Genomic DNA, 21113 nt, shown 5'->3' on the forward strand with positions numbered 1-21113 from the left:
AGGCTATGGGACCAGAACCTGTTCAGCCTCCAGAAGAGAAGGCTGAGAGGGGATCTAGTGGCCTGTTACAAACTAGTCAGAGGGGACCAGCAGGCACTGGGGGAGTCCCTGTTCCCCCAAGCACTGCCAGGAGTGGCTAGAAATAAGTCACAAACTGGTAGAGGGTAGATTCAAACTAGATATCAGGAAGCGCTACTTCACTGTCAGGGCGGCTAGGATCTGCAACCAACTTGCAAGCAAAGTGGTGCTGGCTGCTACCCTGGGGGTCTTTAAGAGGAGGCTAGACAAACACCTTGCTGGGGTCGTTCGACCCCAATACTTTTTCCTGCCATGGCAGGGGGTCAGACTTGATGATCTGCTCAGGTCCCTGCCGACCCTACCAACTATGAAACCCTCATGGCATATACGTAAGGGTAGGGGCTCAATCATTACCTGCCTTTCTGATGGCGGGGTAGGGTGGGGTGGAGGACGGAAAGCTGAGGGTGGGCCGAGCAGTCTCTGAGCTGTGCGGGGACCTGGTGCTTTCTTCTGTGGCTGCAGGGAGGCTGGTGCTTCTCTCTGTGGTGACGGCTGCACCCCCCAGGCCGTACCCATCACTGGCACCCAGCCCAGCACCACAGCTGCAGAGGGAAGCACTAGACCCCCATGCAGCTCAGGCAGGCAGTCAGGCTCCAGGAGAAAAAAAAGATCAGGCTCTTTGCCACGTTTTTTTTCTTCAGTCGGCTTTGCTTGCATGAGCTGCAGCCAGGTCACACAGTGGCAGGAAATGTCTGTGAGGATGATGCATGGGGTGCTGGAAGCCTGCCAAGTCCCGGGCATGTCAGCTTCCAGTGCCCAGTGCACTGTTGCACTTTGTAAGGTAGCAAACTAAAACACCTCGAGGGTGTTTTATCTTGCTACGTTATGAAGTCATTAAAAGTGGAATATGTCGCTGACCATGCAAAAAGCAACACCATTAAAGTGGTGCAAAAGGGCATTTATAAAGGCCCATAGAGTTCTGCAGAGACACTGAACTGCCATTCCAGTGCATCAGCAACCCTCCATGGGTGAGGTGAGATTATAGGACTTTCTTGTAGACCTTGGAAGAAAAAGCCTCTTCCATTTTTTGTGGGGAAACAAGGTACAACAGTTCAAAGGTATCTCTATGAATTACAATTCTCCTGGTTCCATGTGGTCGTTATTTTTTTTTAATTTATTTATCTAAACTTATATTGCTGTAACATTTGGGGGATCAGCCCTCCTATCGGCTAAGGAACAGTATAAACTCTTTGTAGGCTTCTTCAGGAAAAAAATTAAACAATTCCAGCACACATTAAGTAAGCTTATTGACTTAAGTGCATCTGTAAGATTTTGCCTCAAGCTATTACTTATAGGCTAAAACAAATGGAGCACTTATGATATTTGGTGAGTAGCATAGCTTCAGCGTAAGAAGCTCCGTCTCATTAGCTAGTCATAGGACATATGATAGGTAAATGAAAGGTAATGTGTTTGGTTAAACAGCTGACACCAAGAGCCAACGTTTTCATCTCCAGTGCGCTCGATAGACAACAGTACTTCAGCATTGCGGTGAAAGGCCATTGTGATAAACTTGGCATGTGGATAAATTAAAATCAACCCAGACAGTAGAAGAACTGGGTGGGAGGGCAAGTGAGGCACAAACCCCAGGTGCCAACTATGAGGGGGTACCAGAATACCCTTCTCCCACTCCAATAGTCTTTACTATAGTGGGTGCAGCCCTGTGCTGCCCAGCCATGAGATCTAGGTAGGCACAACCACACATCTAGCAGTATATCTGGGGGATAGTTTCAGAGTTTCATAGTTGGTGGGGTTAGAAGGGACCTGAGCAGATCATCTAGTCCGACTCCCTGCCATGGTCAGAAAAGAACGCTGGGGTCAAATGACCCTGGCTAGGTGATTATCTAGCCTCCTTTTGAAGACCCCCAGGGTAGGAGTGAGCACCACTTCCCTTGGAAGTTGGTTCCAGATCCTAGCCACAATGATTGAATTAGTGCCTCCTGATATCTAGCCTGAACCTACTCTTGGTCAACTTTTGGCCATTATTCCTTGTTACTCCCAGTAGTGCTCGGGGGAACAGGGACTCTCCCATTGTCTGCTGGTCCCCCTTGACCAGTTTATAGATGGGCACCAAATCCCTGTTCAGCCTTCTCTTGTGGAGGCTGAAAAGGTTCAGGTCTCATAGCCTGTCCTCGTAGGGCCTGCCCTGCTGCCCCCTGATCATGCTAGTGGCCCTCCTCTGGACCCTCTCCATGTTGTCCACATCCCTCCTGAAGTGCGGCGCCCAGAACTGAACACAGTACTCCAACTGCAGCCTGACCAATGCCATATAGAGGGCAAGGATCAACTCCTTGGACCTGTTCATGATGCATCTGTGGATGCATGACAAGGTGCGGTTGGCCTTCCTGACTGTGTTCCCACACTGCCAGCCCATGTTCATCTTGGAATCTATAATGACTCCAAGATCCTTTTCTGCCTCTGTGCTGACAAGAAGGGAGTTCCCCAGCCTGTAGGTATGCTGCTTGTTCTCTCTCCCTAGATGCAGTACCCTGCACTTGTCAGTATTGAATCCCATCTTATTCTCATCTGCCCACCCCTGTAACTTGTCCGGATCCAATTGCAGCCTGTCCCTCCCTTCTAGCACGCTCATTTCACCCCACATCTTAGTGTCATCTGCAAATTTGAACAAGGTGCTTTTCACCCCCTCGTCCAAGTCGCTGATGAAGATGTTGAACAGTGCGGGCCTGAGGACTGAGCCCTGGAGGACCCCCACTGTCCACATCCCTCCAGGTCAAAAATGGCCTGTCCACCACCACTCTCTGGGTGCAGCCCTCCAGCCAATTGGCAACCCATCTGACTGTGTAGGCATCGACACCACAATTTCCTAATTTTTTAATGAGAACGGGGTGAGAGACAGTGTCAAAGGCCTTCCGAAAGTCCAGAAAGATGATGTCCACTGCAACACCTGCATCCAAGGATTTTGTGACCTGGTCATAGAAAGCCACCGAGTTGGTCTGACAGGATCTGCCTCTAAGGAACCCATGTTGGTTGCCTTTAAGCATAACCTCCCTTGCTTGCCCCTTGCATATGTGCACCCGGATAATTTTCTCAAAGAGCTTCCCCAGGACCACGGTAAGACTAACAGGCCTATAATTTCCTGGGTCCTCCTTCCTCCCTTTTTTGAAAATGGGGACCACATTGGCCCTTTTCCAGTCCTCTGGCACCTCATGAGCGCTCGTGAAGCTGTGCCAGGGGTCCCACTATGACTTTGCTAATTCCCTCAGCACTCTGGGGCAAAGATCATCAGGACCTGCTGATTTGAATATGTCCAGTCCCACCAGAAGTTCCCTGACTAGGTCCTCTCTGACCCTGGGCCTGGCTGTGCCTCCCCTGGGACCATTGGGGAGCCCAGTGGGGAGGATGACCTGGTCCCTGCTCATAAAGATGGAGGCAAAGAAATTGTTAAATAGATTAGCTTTGTCGTCTGGTGAGACCACCAGATTTCCAAGCATGTTCTGCAGAGGCCCCACATTACCCGGATAAGTGGGAAGAGTGAAATAATGCTTCCCCCTGCTCCCCACCTCAGTAAACCTTTGCTAGTGCAGACACAGCCCTGTACCCAATATCATATCTTGGGCCTAGGAGGAGCACATGGCACCATGAGCAGGTCCTAAAGATCCTGCACCATGGGGCTGCTGCTGATGGAGCGTATGCTGTTACAGCAGTAGTGACTACCTTCAGTATGTGGAGATCTAGGAGCAGGTAAGACTTCACTCCCCAACTTCTGTCACCTCCTGCCCCAGTTTCCAGTGGTCAGCATAGCCCCACTTCCCTGACCTACCACAGTCACAGCAGAAGCTTGCTTTAAACCCAGCTTTCTGCTCTATCCAAGTAATGCCCATGCTTCTTCAATTTATGAGCTGATTTCATAATGTTGGGAATTATCTTTACTATAGGCAATGATGTTTCTGAATTTTTACAGTTGGACATAGCACAGTCCTATACAATTTAATCCTCCAAATTAATACAGTTTAATCCTCCAAATGGCCTTCTGGAAAAACGTAGAAGTAAATACATTTGCTTACTATGGCATTAACACAATGTCACATACTGTTGGAGAAGGGGGCAGTAACCATTTTTAACTGTGACAAAGACAACCAGAGCATACATTTTAAATGTGGAGAATGATAATAAACAGTCAGCACAATTAGACATGAATGCATATGTCCAAAAAGAGCCAGTCCAAAAAGTTAAAAAATAATATGGACCAGATTCTCCAGTCTGCTAAGGTCAATTTATCCCATCCACACAATGCAAAGTAGTCTTAAAACAGCTGGCGATGGCCAGCAGAGAAGTCTTCCTCTGCAGGGAAGAGCTGTTCAGCCAATTCTCCTCCTGTCTGGAGAGGGAATGGACATTCTGTGGGTGGTGTGGGCAAGGGGAGTGGGCCTGGTGGAGGAAAACTCTGATATTCCTGACCTTCCATTGATGTAAGGTAGAACTGCCTCTCCAACTTGGCCAGGAGCCAAGTATTTGAGGGACACAAATTTGCAATTGGCTTTCTTCGGCACTCCCATCTACCAAGCAGAGCATGACTGGGGTGGGGAAACTACTTTTAAGTTTCTTAAACATATACACACAGGTTACTATAAATAGTCAGTGAGTCACGCCAAATGATTAAATTTTATCTGCGGTAGATAGAGATGGTTGCAAGGTATGGTGATAAGGTATGAAGTTTTCTCACTCTAGGTCATTAGTTCACATCTAGGTCATGTCAGAAGTTATGGTAAGTCAGCTGGGGAGTCTCAGTTTGATTGCTTGAGGTCATATCATGTCATCATTACAACTGGTACCCTTGTTAGCATGTCAGAAAGGTCATCGTAGATGGGAATGGAGATTGAATTAGTAGCTTGGCCATTCCCAAGCACAAATGTTGCTCACTGAGATGCACCTGACCTAGCTTTGAACTAGCTGATAGCAGTGGAGCTGTTACAGTACAGGCTTCACTACAAGCTCCACAAGGCTGCTTGGGGCTCTGGGTAAACATCATGCCTCTGCTGCTATTCCACTATCAGGGCTTGCATTAACTAGTTAAAAACTAACTCATGTAAGTCTACAGAGGCTATAGTTGCACGTTTATATTGCAGTGCAGAACTACTTCAAGATGCATGAGCAGGGCAACATGGGGAAAAACGAAGTACCCCTGTGTGTTGTTGCTGGTTAGTGGATAATACTTACCCAAGTAATAATTGGTTTGGTTTCAGTCTGATGGATATGCTCTTTCAAAACAGATGTCAACAGGAGTTTGACCTTTGGCTAACTGAATTGGGACCTGTGTGAATACATGTGTTTAATAGTCTGATAATCAAACTTTAATGAGACAATAGTATCTTTCTGCTGTTATTATAATGCCCATCATACATGCATATATACTTCTCATTTTTGTTTCATAGTATTATTACAGCATAAAAGACATCAGTGTGGGTGGACGATGTGTTTGCTATGGTCATGCTGAAGTATGCGATGCGAAAAATGTTGAAAACTTGTATCAGTAAGTAATCTGAACAGCATACTTCTTTCACTGGCATTTTCAAAGTAACATTTTGGATTATAGTGAAATGCTGATCTCTTACACACTTTTCTTCATGTTATTTTTAAAGTGAAAGCTTGATAATGCATTTGGTGATATATTGAGTTGTATTGCATTTAAATAGGACAATAAATTACCTTTTTTTCCATGAGAATGAGGGAATTTTTTTGGTTACATTAAACCTGGTTGAGATAAGCATCAAACAACCAAAGACAATAGAGTTACTCTAGTTTAACAGCAGTAGAGCTGAAATCAAAGACGTTCCAGTACCTTGAAAGGTACCAATCAGAAAAGAATGCTCAGTGTCCTATTATCCTTATAGTTAGAGTGATGATATAATCTCTTAACTGAATTACTGATTATAATATCAAAGAAAAGCACGTCCATCTGTACCGTATTCTCAGTGTATTTCTGAGCAAGCAAAAAGCAAATACAAATACTTTTTTGCAGTCATTTGGAAATACATCTAGATGTTTGAGAAGTGTCTTCATTATTATCATAGATTTGAGTGATTAGAACACTTTAGAGGGAAGCTATTTTTGGGGGAATTAAAAGATTTGACAATAAAGACAGGCTTAGTAAATTATCCTTATCTACTTTTCTTTACAAATGTATGTTTCCTGTGGATTAACTTGAATAAAAGAGGTTTAGCAACACCAAGTATTCTATACTCACAAATAGTACTGCAGGAAAGATTCCTTGCTCTATGATACTTTTTGATCCTCAAAAATGTCTCTTTCCCCCAAAGTTAGATTTTACCCCCTGGGAGTCTGTCTGTCCCAGGAAAATGCTTCTGGAACCAGGTTCTTTAAAGCAGGGGTGGCCAACCTGGGGAACCTGTGCCACAAGTGGCATGGGCAACCTCTGTTTATCACATGGCAGGTTGGGGAGGGAGCAGGCAGTACAGTGATAGATCAAGGAGGGAGCAGAAAGCAGAGCAGTGGATTGATAAAGAGACAGGGATTAGAACGGCACTTGCAGAGGAGGCAGAGCTCAAGTTGTGGCATTCCTGCCAAAAAGGGTGGCCCTTACTGGTCTAAAGCACAGCGCCATAGCGAGGCACTTTGGTGCCTAGTTATGCAGAGTGCCCCCCTAGGTGCTACTATGTAATAGGGATGTGTGATGCTTCAGTCACTGTTTTGATTCAAAAGAGATTTGGCCCAATTCAGTGCCGAATCTATGAATCTGAATCAAACCAGGAGACCCACTGATCTCTCTGAATCAAATCAGAAGCCTCCAAATTGATTCAGAAAGATTCAGAGATACTCGTTGATTCGGACACAGACACAGCTTTATATGTTTTTTCTACAAACCCCAAGGTACCAGGCAGTTTGTGAACCCTGAGATGCTGGGGTGGATGGAGTGTCCCATGGGAGTGTGTGTGTGTGTGGGGTGGTCCCCAATGCGCTCAGTGGTGGGCCTGGAAGTGGACCAGAAGCACTTCCGGTCCATTTTCAGGTCCACCCTAGAGCATGCGGGGGACCCTCCACACCCTAGCTCGGTGACTGGTGCCTCCTGGGTCTGGGGGGGGCACTCAGGGTCCCCCCCCCCCATGGCTGATCACCAACCAGTTGCTGTGTGGGGAGGGTCATCCATTCCTGAGCATGCCGGGGGAGACCCCCACGCTCCTGTGGGATGCTCCATCTGCCCCACCATCTCGGCATTCATGACCTGTGCCTGGTACCTTGAGGTATGTAGAAAAAACATATAAAGCTGTGTCTATACCCAAATCACTGATTCTCTGAATCAGAATTGAATCTTTAGATTCGGATTTGGCCAAATCGAATCAGGATAGTGATCTGAATCAGTGAATCAAATCACTGTCCCCCAAATCGAGCCGAATACGAATCTGAATCAAATATAGCCCGCTTAGCACACCCCTACTATGTAACATTACTTCCATTTAATTTGGTACTATCTTATGTGAAGATAATGGGTGTCTGCCCACTGGCACTGCCCTTGCTACAGTGCTGCTAAAGCATACTTTTACCCTGTTTATAACACTGCTCCTCCTATTAATCAAGCATTTTGACAGGACCAAGGCATGTTCAACAAAATTCCATGATCAAGTGATGGATATTTTTGTATGTATTTTTATAAAGAAGGAATAAGAAGATAGGACCCTTTCAGTGATTATTTTGTCTTGTACAGATAATTTAACTAGTAAAAAAAATGAGTGCAAAGTGGGTGAAAATATTACCAAATCAGAATAATAATACAGGGAAGTGCCTAACATCTACATTCCTGTCTATGGCACATGGTCACATGTTGTTTCTGAAGTCCAGTTTCTTTCCGTTACTTAACATTCTCTAAAAGTTCTCACTCCTTTTTAATCAGGAAGACTTGCTGTTTGTGACAGCTTGAAAAAATACCTCTTTAAATTCCCTTATGTTATCAAAACACTTTAAAATGCAATCTCTGGGCATGGACAGAAGTAACTTTTTAACCCCTCAAAAGGAATGGAGAAGTTACCACTATGGGACATCAGCTGTCACCCTGTAACTATTACCTCTTGGTACTCTTATAGCAATTCCAAGAGCTAAATCGTTGCAAATTTAACCATGAATGAAAAGGCTGTACAGGTATTGCTGTAGGAGTGTGCAGCAGTAACAGTTACATAATACAGCTTACAGTCAATAGGTTTTATCTGCATAACTGAAAAATTCGGATGCAATTAATGCAGTTCAGCATTCTCTAGTATGTTGTACTCACTAGGTGTGTCTACATGAGATGCTTAATGTGCAGAAGACTAATTCTACTGCACATTAGTGCAGCGGGCAAAGCATGTACTAATGGGCTAATGTGCAGTAGCTTTAATTTAATGCACAGTAGAATCACAACCCCCCCCCCATTAATCTGTGTTAATGAGCAGTAGCACCAATTACTGCACATTAAGTTAGTACCTGTCATTACAGGTACTAAACTTTGTGCCGTAATTACAGCTCATTAATGAACATGTAGACGCGCCCAGTTTGAACTGATGTAAAAAGCCACACCAGGGTCAGAGTGACTATGAATCAAGTCCTCACAGTGTTAGGGCTCTGTTCTTCAAGCATGTACTGTAGTAACTTCAAAAAGACTATCTACTGTAGTGAGATCTAGGTAGTGAGATATAATCATGAGTATTTGCAATTTGTAAGTGAACCTTTTAGGAAAGTTATTTAATTAATCAAAATAAGCACAAAATATTTTTCTTTTGGTAGGTTGTTGTCTGTTGCTTTACTTTTTAATTATTTCTGATTTTCAATATTCCTTTTTGCATTATTTTATGAGAAATATGATGAAGCAATGATCTTAGATATACTACAGAGCTCTTATAAAAAGTAGTAAAAAATAATGGAAACTTTTCAGTGCAGAGTTTAATGGTGACATATGTTTGGACGTACTATTAACAGTGGTTTTCAAGTTGTGTTACACAGAACCCTGATGGTCTGTGATAAGTCATCAGGGATTTCGCAAAGAGATTAATGCAATAGTGGAACAGGCTGGGTCACCTGGCTCCACATCAGGTTACATGGCCCACAGAGCCAGTGGTAGGGGTTCTGCAGCAAATGAAATTATGTGAAAGGGTTTTGTGATTATAAGAAGCTTGAAAACCACTGCTGTAGAACTTTGAGTTTGAGCCTTGGGCTGTGACCTAAATTAAGATTTGTTTTCAATTATTGTCTTTTGAAGTATCAAATTTTTTAATTCAATCTTTATTAATTCTAAGTTAAAAAAGATCTTTTTATATAATTTGTGCTCATAGGTTCAAATTCATTTGGGTGAGGTAATCTACTGTGAAGTATGCTAGAAAAGTTGTGGAAGAATTTGGTGTTACATGTTGACCTCTTTACCCATGAAGTTCAGGTCCTGAAATATTTCACATTAGGTGTAAATTTTGGATTGTGATAAAAGAAGAAAAATGTAGTTTACATCTTGTTTTGTTTAACTGAGAATTTATTTGCTCTCCAGGTTTCAGTGTCAATGCCAGCACAACACATGTGGGGAAACCTGCAATCGCTGCTGCCCGGGATATAATCAGAAACAGTGGCAACCTGCAACAGCTGACAGCACAAATGAATGTGAACGTGAGTAGCATAAAAAGGTGCTGCTTTAAAAGCCACAATCCCAGAAGAATTTAATGTATAAATGGAGCTTATCTACAGTGCAAGTGTGTTCATGCATTATAGCAAAGATGCTACAAGTTTAACACCTGTTTTATTTACTGTGAGCATTCTTCCAGTCTAATAGTATAGACTGAACAGTGCACTGAAATATTTTTTGTATTGTCCTCTTGGCCTTGTTAAACAATGACAATAATTATTACTTGAGCTACTGCAGGACATTAGGGTTCTTTTCCTTCGGGAATGTGGAATATAGTACAGACCCTTATCTTCCTGAGGATTTTATGGTACTGCAGATGCCGATGGCATGCTGGCCAGGGCTGGGGTCCTCCTATGTAAGAGGGTGGGAGTAAAGTGTGCAGACTAGGCAGGGTACAATTAATTGGTGGGTGCCAGTGGGCCAGATGAAATCACGTGGTGGGCCGGATTGAGCCCACAGGCCATATTTTGCCTGCCCCTGTCCTAATCACTCAGCTACTGGGGCTGAAACACAGGAAGGTTCTCCCCTCTCTCCCCTGACTTATACTTTAGTACACATGCATGTGCCTAGCTAGTGCATAACCTGATGTACATGCTTAATGCATACTTACACATTTCCATTGCAAGAGTAAGTGTAAAAAATGCCCAGTATGCAGCTAGAATAATATAAATTAGATGCACAAAGGGAAATAAAATTTTGGTCAAAGAGTGCAAATACTATCATCAACATTGGTACAGTTTTCTTGCTGTAAGACTCTGTGGCAGAAATACAAACCCATTAGCATCCAAATGAGGACCCAAGATGTCCTGGCTCTTGATTTTCTTCCAAAAGAATGAAACTTCTGAAAGGCAGGAAGTGAGGACCCAGCTGATCATGCCCCTTAGAAGCACAACAGAACTTACGGAGGCAGGAAGGCTGCACCAGGACCTTACATAAGAGAACAGGTTGTCAGAAAGGATGGTTGGTGCTGCTTTGAAGAGAACAACTCTTCAATCCCCCACGAAGGCATTTCCATGACTGTAGTATTGTTCTAAGTGAGTACATTGAAGATCCAGGAATCTTATGGGGTGGGTCTCAAAATAAGAAAGCGTACCCCTTTCCCAAAAGAGGGATTTCCTTCTAATGCACCTGGTCTACAAGATGGGTCATGTAGCCAGTCAACAAGCAAACTTGTGGACCAGGGATTATGATCAGTTAGTGCACCTCAAGACAACCTCAATTGCGAGGCTTTTCTCCACAATTTAAAACAGAGTTTCCCTGACAAAACTCTGGCGCACCTCCTCTAGGGTACATAAGACATTATTGCATTCTTCATTAAGAGGGTATTTGAAGCTGTCTCTCTCTGACTTCTTACCATAATGTGCTAACCACCACAGATTAGGCAGTATCCAGACTCTTCTCCAACAATCCTTTTGAACCTGAATGACTGCCCCTTATATTTAATAGTCATTGAATAAAATGGATGGAGACTAGTGCAGAAGTGTCCACCCCACTGGAAGGAAGTGTCCAAGCTAAAACCTAGGGGCCCTGGGCAGCAGCCATCCCGCTGAGCCACATATTTTTTAGTTTGCACTGTTGTTTCTAGCCTCTGTATTTTTCTTGTCTGCCTAGTGGGCCAGCTTCAAATGGAGAGCTGGAAAATGCCTAAACTGCAGTGTGGTGGTTAGAGCAGCATGCTGGAAAGTCAGAGAAGCACATACTTACATCCCCTGAGTGAGGAGGACCTGGATCCCAGGTCTCCTGCTTCCTGAGGAAGGGCCCTAACCACTAAGTTTAGCTGCATTATTTTATGTAGCTGCACACCTGCCTGGCCAGCGCATAGCCTACAGTGCACACTCAATTTGTGGATGCATGCTTACATGTACAAAGTGCAGGAGTAATACAATTTCCATCTGTCCATAAATGCCAGAAATTTCACTGATGTAGTTAGGAGCAGTTAGGAAACTGCCATTAAGGTGCACACATGAGAAATAGAATTCTGCCCTTTGTGTATTTCCCTATTTTGAGCAAACGTAAAAGATCCTCTTCTCCCATATCACTTTGGCAGGCCCAAATACAGGTGTTGTGATTGCAAATCCTGTAATTTAGGCACCCCTGTTCAAAAGTCAGGTGGATGTACATTTATATAATCAAAACAAGCTATAAAAAGGCTGTATTGAGGTGTCATTTTAATCAGAGTTCAGAGATGGCCTGCCAAGATTGCTACAGCAAGAAATCCAAACCAAAAAAGGTGATACAAACTTCTGATGAGAGTTGGACATGTTGGGACTCAGTTAATGAACAATATCTGAATTCCATTCTTTAAAGAGAGAGAAATAATCGAGGATCATAAATAATGTCAGTCTTTTAAAAGAATTAGTGAATAAATTATGATTCACAAGATTCCAAGCCAAAATGTGTTTAGCGTCTAACTACATCAGAAAAGGGGACTCTTACTGCCTGAAAGCTTATGCATGTTTTAAGTTATTAACTGAGGATAGTATTCCCCAGGTGCAGACAGCTTTCATTTCCAGTCTGTAGTGGGAGATTAGTGCACCCTTTCAGCGTTTCACAAAAACTCTATGTCTCTTTGTAGAAACTCTTGACACTTGTATTGAAAATGTCTGGGTCTATAGGAGACTGTGGGTACATTCCATAGCCCTCAGGTTATTTCATGGCTCCCCAGTATTGTACTTTAAAGCATGTAGTTGAAAGCTCCTAAAATTGTATTAGGGAGCACAAAGTTTGTTTATTCACTTGATTGTTAAAATGAATCAAAGCAGGTAACTTCACCGTTCTCACAGGTACACATTGATGGGCTATGGGTCCTAGATGTTTTGGGACATTAATAGCAATGAGACTTTTGGACTCTAGGTAATAGAAAATATTTGTTTCCGTGTCTGTTTCCTCTCACTTTGTTAGTTAGGTGGCTTAACAACAACCAAACCTCCTCTTATTTATATGCCATTTGTTCTGCTCCATCCCCATTTTTTTCTTGTTCATCTCCAGCCTTTTTGAGAACAGCACAGCCAATGACATCTTTTCCATTTTGGCAGTTCTTTGTGTCATGGCCTCTTGCACCTGAATCTTGTTTTCAGTGTCTTGACAAAACTCAGAAAAAAAAGTATAAGCCCTAAGTTTTTGAGCTTGCAAACTGAAGCTGTGGTTTTTGTCAGCCCTTCAAAGATATGGCCCATGGCTCCTCAGCCAGGTTTTGTAGTATCTAAAGGAAAAGCTTCTGGCTCCAGAGACCCTTAAGGTTCAAGAAGCTGGAGGAACGTTAGGATATGGAGGATGGTTCAGTGTATCACTTTCTTTGCTTAGACAAGCAGATAACAACATTTCATAAGAGAGGCTTCATTGTCATTCACTGTATAAAGTCCTGGAAACATTGGATATTTCAATGAAGAGGATGATGAGGAAAACTTTATTTTAAATAACTCAGGAAGATGATGATGGTCCCCTTTTTCCAGGTATGCATAAGTTGAAATACCTAGGGGTTTTAGATATTTTCCACTAGGATAATTCATGGCTTTTTTCTAGCCAAAAAAAGGAGCTTGTGGAAGCTATTGTGGCCTTAGCTTTAGTTTCTAGGCTTCTTTGCAAGGAATCTGTGCCTCTATGACTGACATTTCTTGGCTAAGAGAAAGGGAAGCATTTTCCCATGTATGAAACTGAACCTCTGGAATTCTCCAGGTAGGTTTGCGTGGAGAACTGAATTATCTGTATTTAAGCAGGTCACCTAACTCCACTCATATGTAAATAGAAAAGAGACCATCACAGTCTTTCTGAGTTATTTAAAACAATTTTTGTCTGGTCATTCTCTTCAGTGAAAAAATAACCAAATGGATCTAGGTGGGCTAATAAGGGGTGAAGAATAGGGACTTGACTAAGGCAAAAGTGGAGGCTGGCCTTTGGTTTGTTATATCTTTTTCCTGTTGTAGTAAGTATCTGCTCAGACTAAAGTCACAGTTACGGCTGTTTTCAAAGCGAAGGAAGAAGAGGACAAATCTTTAAATTGGGGTACTCAACCTGTGGCCTGCAGGTCAGATCTGAACCATGGAGCAGTGTCATCTGGCCCACGGGGCTTCCCAAGGGTCTGGAAATTTGGTAGTAGAGTAAGCAATTGCAGTGTTAATTGCTGCTCCCATGCTGCCAAATTTCCAGACCTTTGGGGAGCTCCATGGGTCAGATAACATGACCTGCTTGTCAGATCAGGTTGGCAGAGAGCCAGATTGGCTGGTACATGGATCAGATTGGAGGTAGTGCATGGCTGGATCAGGTGACACAGATCCAGATTAGAATGATACGTGGCTGAATCGGGCAGCATAGGTACAGATTGGGGAGGGGGGCAGCTGGAGTGGGTGACTGGGGTCGGGATTGGGTAGCACATAGCAGGATCCAGTGGCACAGGTCTGGATTGGGGCAGCATGGGGCCAGATCAGGGCCATACGCAGCTGGATTGGCAGCATGCAGCTGGATCTGGCAGCACAGGTCTAGGTCAGGCCGGCACAGGTCTGGATTGGGAGTCGTGGGTCAGAATCAGCGTAGCACGTGACCAGATTGGAGCAACACAGGTGTGGACTGGAGCAGTACATGGCTGGATCTGCTAACACGATTTCAGATGAGGTAGCATGCAGCTGGACCCAGTGGCACAGGTCTGGATTGGGAGGTAGGGGGTCCAGATCAGGGTAGCATGTGGCTGGATTGGGGCAGCTGGGTCCGAATCAGGGTGGTATTTGGCCAAATCAGTCTGTGCAGGTCCAAACCAGAGCATGTTGGATCTGGCCCATGGACTGGTACAACATCACTGATCTGGCCTGCAGAGGCAAAAGGTTAGATACCACTGCTTTAGATGAATGGAGAAAATGGAGATAAGAGATAAGTGTTAGCTGATATTCTGCTTGATGGTCAGTTTAGGATGTGATGATAGGATAATGTTCACATTAAGTTTCACTGCTGTAACAGATCCAAAGGAGACAATTACAGAATATACAATTCTCTCCTGAATAGGTCCATCACCCCTTAGCCAAAATATTTTCAGGAACTATTCAATACTTTGCATCTCTGGCAAATAGGGCCAGAATTTTTTGTCCTGTTGTGGGAATTAGAATGTCATAGACTTTGCCAAAGGGAAAGTAATAAAAGGCTGTTAAACTTACCAACTTCAATAACCAGCTCTGTAATGCTGTTCAGGTTACAAAGGCAGATGTTTATACAAGGCTACAGCAGATCATATTCTGCCTCAGAATCTTTTAAACAAGTGAATAATTCTTGCTGCTCATGATAGTGTGTATTAGGCTGATGTTTGTGGCATAGAGAGGCAGCACATTTATTCTCGTGGTCCATGAAATATTGTCTCCTGCTCTTCTCTTCTGGTATCATGATGTTTGCTAGATGAACAGCAACTTCAGTCAAAAAGATAATAGTACACACTATTTCTAGAGTTAGTGTATATTCAAGACTGGTAGGAGCAAATGCAACTCCGTTGCTTTTTGAGTCAAACAAAGAGAGAGAGAGAGAGAGAGAGAGAGAAAACCAACAACCTGCCATGCACCTGAATATGATGCATCACAGCTGAGATATTAAACCAGTACAGAGGAAAGTTTCTACAGGTACTTTACTCATTTCTGGAATAATTGCATCTTTTGTTACATTATCACATAAATCTTCCAGCTGAAGTCACAGTGTTTGTCATCAGCAGGAGTAGAATGAACTCACAATGCTAGTCAATATGATAGTCTCTTTGATTAAACATTTCCAAGTAAAGAACATATCCTAGGTAAGAGTAAAACTGTGTGTGCTGTATCATTGCTGTTAGAGCTGTGGGAGTTGCTCATTGTAAGCCTTGGTTCTTGTGTTCAGCTTATCCATAAGTACTTGTTCTCTAAATCAGTGGTGCTCAACCTGTAGCCCATAGATCAGTTCCAGCCCATGCAGCTGTGTCATCTAGCTTGTTGGACTCCCCAGGGATCTGGAAATTTGGAAGCAAGGGAGCAGTGGTAACATTAATTATGCTCCCCTGATACCATTTTCTGGACCCATGGGGCACCCCATGGGCCGGATGACATGGCCCTGTATACCGTGATCACACCAGCACACCGTTGGGCCAGTGTGTGGGGTTGCTTAATGGCTGGACCTGGATGCATTAGGTCAGGCCAGTGTACAACCAGATCTGGGCAAACAGGGGCTGATCAGGGTCTGCGGGTATATCGGGGCACATGTGACTGGGCTGATGTGCCAGTTTGCATCCTCGGACCAACTCCACATGCCAACCCCATACTAGATTCAGCCTGTGGACCAGCCCCACATCACTCATCTGGCCCAGAGGCCTGAATAGATTAAGCAGCCCTGTTCTACATTTTTGTAGGCTCTATGTTATGAACTTAACTCACAAATACATAGTTTTGAGATGGGGACTACTGGTCATCTGTTGTCTCCCTCTGATGAGCATGGTAGCCTGGTAGGACAAGGGACCAAGTATTTAGAGACTCTCATGTTGGCCCTGATGTGAAAGAACCTGTGATCTGAAAATATCCTTATATCTAAGTTTGATCATGCTTTTTAATGTATATAAAATAAGGTTTTACATCAATATAATAAAAGCTGATGTGTTATTACTTTCCCAGCTTGCAGCTGTCACAGACATGCCACTGATTGTTACTATGATCCTGAGGTTGATCGACACAAAGGAAGCTTAAACGTTTATGGGCAGTATGAAGGTGGAGGGGTCTGCATTAACTGCCAGGTAAAAAGGGGCTTTCATCAGTATAAATGAAGGGAAATAGGATGGTGGGCATAGAAGAATTACTATTCCAAGGGTGATCTTTTTGCAGGATCATTACAGTCAAATAATTGGTCATGCTCAAGACAATAAAGAAGAGTCAATAAAAGTAACTCATGTTGTTGAGGCCTAGAAAGCAATCACACAGTTATGACGATCCTGCTTTTAGAAGGATCCCACCACTACAGTCGTTTTGCTCCAATAATTAAAGCCATTTGAAAGAAGGAGGAGATCTGACACTGCAGGAGGAAAGGGAGTTGAGGGGAAGCACTTCCCCCTCGGGCTAAGCACTGGACAGAGGGAGCTCTCACTCTCCATTTGTTTGAAGAGGGAGCTACAGATCCCCTTTACTTTAACACCTGCATTTCTTTAAAAGATAAATGAGACAGTTGCCATGAATTCCACCAAGAATAAGATCAAGGGGGAATAAATTAGACATGATTAAAGTGAGACTGGGGCTTAGAAAACAGTTTCTAACCATCAGAGGAACGCAAGTCTAGAGTGGATTTCTAAACTAAGTACTGAGAGCAAGGAGAACTTAAATCATGTCAGTATGGAGATTGATAAGTTCATGGAAAGGATAGTATGGTACATGGTACAGTGTGGATGATTTTGGAGTCAGGTGCTTGCGTTGTAGGATTGAAACCCAAAGCAGGGGTGGTAAGAAGTGTGTTCAATATGTAGATAGCTCCTATAATAAGGTGTTGCCTAGTGGCATGGATCTTTGGTTTTGTTGCTGCTGCAAGCAGGACCTAAGCCAAAAAATTCAGTCTCAGGGGTGAAACATGGCTTTTCCACCCTGGGTGAGACTGACTGTTGGCAAGGTTTTTCACACGGGATTAGCAGATTTGCAATATTTTAGGGTTTTAAAGGCAAGCTTGTCTTTCAAAGGCAAGCTTTAGATTATAGCAAATTCTGTGGTTTGTTGGTGCAGGTTGGGTACTCACAAGGGCCTTTTCTAAACTGGGGGCCAAATTGACCTTATAGACACCTTCACTTAAGTGTCACAGCATGTAAAAGATAGGCACCTTCTATAGACCAGAGATCTGTATTGACAGGATTGTGCATCTAGGCTCCCTATCCAGTGAATTGGGAGATCAAGGGACTCCCAGTAAGACAATCCAGACTGTTGTAATGTTGAGCAGAGTGTTGAGTCGATAATAGAATGGGGTAAACTTCTGCTTTTTTTGTTTTCTCGAAGTTTAGGTATTTGTCTCAGGGCACCACAGTAGGCTCCCCAGCCATTTCTCAGGATCTACAGCATCAGGAGGGGAGGCAGCATCTCCAATTCCCTCCTGAATGGTGGTGGTAGTGCTCCACATTTGCCTTGTAGCTAAGTAAGAGAACTCTCGTACAGAAAGAAAGTTGTAGGTTTTAGTTCCTAATTACACTGAGCAGACTCAAACCTGCATCTCCCATGTTCTTGGAGAGCTGTCCGTGTAGGTTATGCTCTGTAGAGGCAGGCATTCCCCTGGTCAGGGCAGGTGGGAGGTGTTATTTCTGATTTTTAGTTAATGACTGCCTAAGATTCTCACGAGGGTCTGTTTCCTTATTATGTCCCTCATTCAAGACAACTGCTTGGTAATTTACACATTACAACTTCAGGTGCTCAGACTGCAATATAGCAATCAATTTAACTACTAATTAATTAGTAATTCAACTAAATTGAGCACAGGGTCAAGAAAATGATCTATAATGAACTCTGCCCTTTCTCCCATTTAATAAAGGGGGAATGTGAGCCTCTTACTGACAGGCCAACTCAGGCCAGTCACATCCTTAAGTAAATCAAAAGCCTTGAGGCTACCTTGCTGGCTCCCATGCTCAATTGGACTGTGTGCGTGCTCGTGCGCGTGTGTGTATGTAACAGCTGCTCACCACAGGGAGTCGGTCCACACCTGAGTACACAGCTTATTCTTACTGCAGAGCCTTGGGCTGGGCTGAATTGGCAGGTGATACAAACCTGGAGTTAATAGCCCTCCACTGCAAAGGCTACTACTGAATGTTAACCAGTGGGGAAAGGAGACGGATGTCTGGTATCTTAGACAGCTTTTTCTTTTATCTGCTCAGTTATTCTTGGGGAAGATACAAGCATTAAACTGTTCAGATTGATTTGGAAGACAGTCTTCTCTTTGTTATTATCTGATACACATGCTGACAATCAGCTGAGCAGTTTGACACGCAGGGAAAACAATTGTCACCCTACCCAGATTTTCATGAAATAGTTATATTATTGTTGATACATTATCACATTATTAATTAAATATTTATCTTTGCTGCCAACAAATAATGACAAGAAGAGGAAATGTTCAATACAGCTATATAAAATATATCCTGGGGTGGGTAAAATACAGCCTACGAGCTGTATCTGGCCTAGAATTGATCCTATCTGGGCCTCTGGCTACCTCTTAGAGCCTGAAGAGAAAGAGGTGCACCCCTTGCCACTCCACTCTGCTGAAGTCAGGGCTGGGCAGTGTAGCACATAGATTCTGCACCCCCCTCCATCCCATCCTCGGCCCTGCCTGGCTTTCTGTCGGTCCTGTGGCTGTGCGGTCCTGAAATTGTGGCTGCCGGCAGTTGGGCCTGCACAAGACGAGGTGTGATACGGCATGCTGAGTAGCTGTCCTGCCTGCCCACCACAATGAGCTGCCGCTGCTGTGGCTCCTCTGGGACGTAAGTCTGTGCTGGCTGTGGAGTTGAGGGGGCTTGGCCTGGGGCAGCAGCTCCTGACTTTCCCATTGTGGCGCAGCAGGTCATCGTGTGTGGTTGGGATGGCTGCTTGGTACCCTGCATTGTGTCCCATCTTGTGCAGGCCTGACTGCTGGTGGTAATGGTGCTGGGACTCGAGAGCACCAACAAAAAGCAGGTGGGGTCTGTGCTGCACAGCCTGGCCTGGCTCCAGCTGCGGCAGAGCAGAGTGGTGCAGGGCACAGCCCACCCTCCTCAGGCTCCCTGTGGCAGATAGGATCAATTGCCATCTCCCCTCAACACCTCAGCAAAACTCATTAAGTGGCCTTCCAGCCCAAATAATTGCCTGCCCCTGATATATACACTTTTAATCTTATTGCTAAGTTAAAGTTGGATAGTGTACAAAAGTCAGTTAGGAGCAAGCAAAATTATCACTAAAGAGAAGAAAAACTCTTTGTTTTCCACTGAATATGCGCTATGAAGAGCTTTGTTTTCCCAATATTCTAAGATTTGTCATATTGGTGCTTCCTATTAGTTATTTATTAATGAAAGAACATATTTTCTAATTTCTTTCAGGATATAAAGAGCAAAATTGACCTAAATCTATGAGGCTCAACAGTGGAGCTGATGTTGGTTGTCTGTAATTTGATTTTGTGGAAATTAAAGTGGGTTTAATGAATTAAGCATGAAATCTAATTATAGCATGTTTTTCATAGATTAGGCTCATGGATTTTCCTTTGCTTTTTCCATGTGTCATGGAAAAAGTGCTGGAAATGTATGCCTGAATGAAGAACTAATAGAAACTGAAGGATGACACAAGGATAGATATTGTTTCTTTCAAATCTGATAACAAAGCCCTATATATTCTGTTCTGTATATCTTTGTCAGGCAGTATATTACAGAGTTAGTTAAAAAGAGAGAACTGTACTTTTCATCTCAGCTTGTTACTTTACCCAGTACATTGCTTTAGAAGCCAAAAAAAAGAAGTCTGTAAGGGATTTTGTCTTCTAACACAGAAAATCTATTGCAATTCAGAAGTTGTGACATTTTCTGTGTTCATAGAAGATATTTAAACATTTAAAAGGCTGTCTCTGACTTGTAGAAGGGCATATTTTTGTGTTATTTCTTTTCTTCTAACGTGATCACATTTTGATTTAATATGAAACTCCTATTTTTATTAGAATACTGTATTCACAAAAATACACCTTTCAGTATTCTATATGGAAAAAGCCCTCATGGTGCAATTGTCTGAACTATGTAACGATAAGAAAAGATTATTAAAAAGGAGTTAAATAAACATCCAGTGGTAATCATGGTTAAAAATGGTATCTTTTTCCCTGATTTAAATTAACATTTTGGCCAACTAGCCTTTTCTGTTGTAAAGTTAACTTTGATCTTGTTTATCTGACACTATCTTGGTTCTTAAAAATATCCACTATTTGGACAGTTAACAAAACCATTTTTGGGAGGCTTTTTTCTCAGGCTGATCATGACTGTTGTGGGGTTTAGGAAGAACCTAAAAAATCCACTTTTAGTTCCTTCTTGGCTTATATATTTTCCTGCTTGTTTTTCTTCCTCATTTCAATATTTTTCTCTTCCTGCATTCTGTACAGCATAACACAGCTGGTATTAACTGTGAGAAATGTGCGGAGGGTTACTATCGTCCTTATGGCATCCCAGTAGAAGCCCCTAATGGCTGCATACGTAAGTCTTTATTGATATTATATCACTGTGGGGTTTTCTGCCTTAATCAGGGCAAGGACTGGGTCTTTTTTTGGGAAAAAATTTCCAAAGTTCTCAATTAATTTAGGAGCCAAGTCAAATTGATTTTTTTATGTAGTTTAGTTGCTTTAGAAAATGTTTATACAAAGCCTAAGGTATTTAGTATATTAAGTAAGTGCTGAGGAAGTGGAACTAAGCAGAGGAGAAGAACTGAATTGCGAGTAAGTTTGTAGCAGATGACAGAAGTGTCTG

At 43.2% G+C, this 21113-nt stretch overlaps 1 protein-coding gene across 1 annotated transcript in view; it reads left to right on the forward strand.

Annotated features, from left to right (window-relative positions):
* The window catches only part of LAMA3 (laminin subunit alpha 3), a 205890-nt gene that overhangs the window by 48782 nt on the left and 135995 nt on the right, over positions 1 to 21113 (forward strand). Inside the window, exons 8-11 of the mRNA XM_019541321.1 lie at positions 5469 to 5566; positions 9560 to 9675; positions 16300 to 16418; positions 20753 to 20843. Coding sequence (XP_019396866.1) covers positions 5469 to 5566; positions 9560 to 9675; positions 16300 to 16418; positions 20753 to 20843 — 424 coding nt within the window. The remainder of the gene's footprint in view (positions 1 to 5468; positions 5567 to 9559; positions 9676 to 16299; positions 16419 to 20752; positions 20844 to 21113) is intronic.

This window comes from Crocodylus porosus, unplaced genomic scaffold, assembly GCF_001723895.1.
Source record: "Crocodylus porosus isolate Cpor-Errol unplaced genomic scaffold, CroPor_comp1, whole genome shotgun sequence".
Lineage (NCBI taxonomy): Eukaryota > Metazoa > Chordata > Crocodylia > Crocodylidae > Crocodylus > Crocodylus porosus.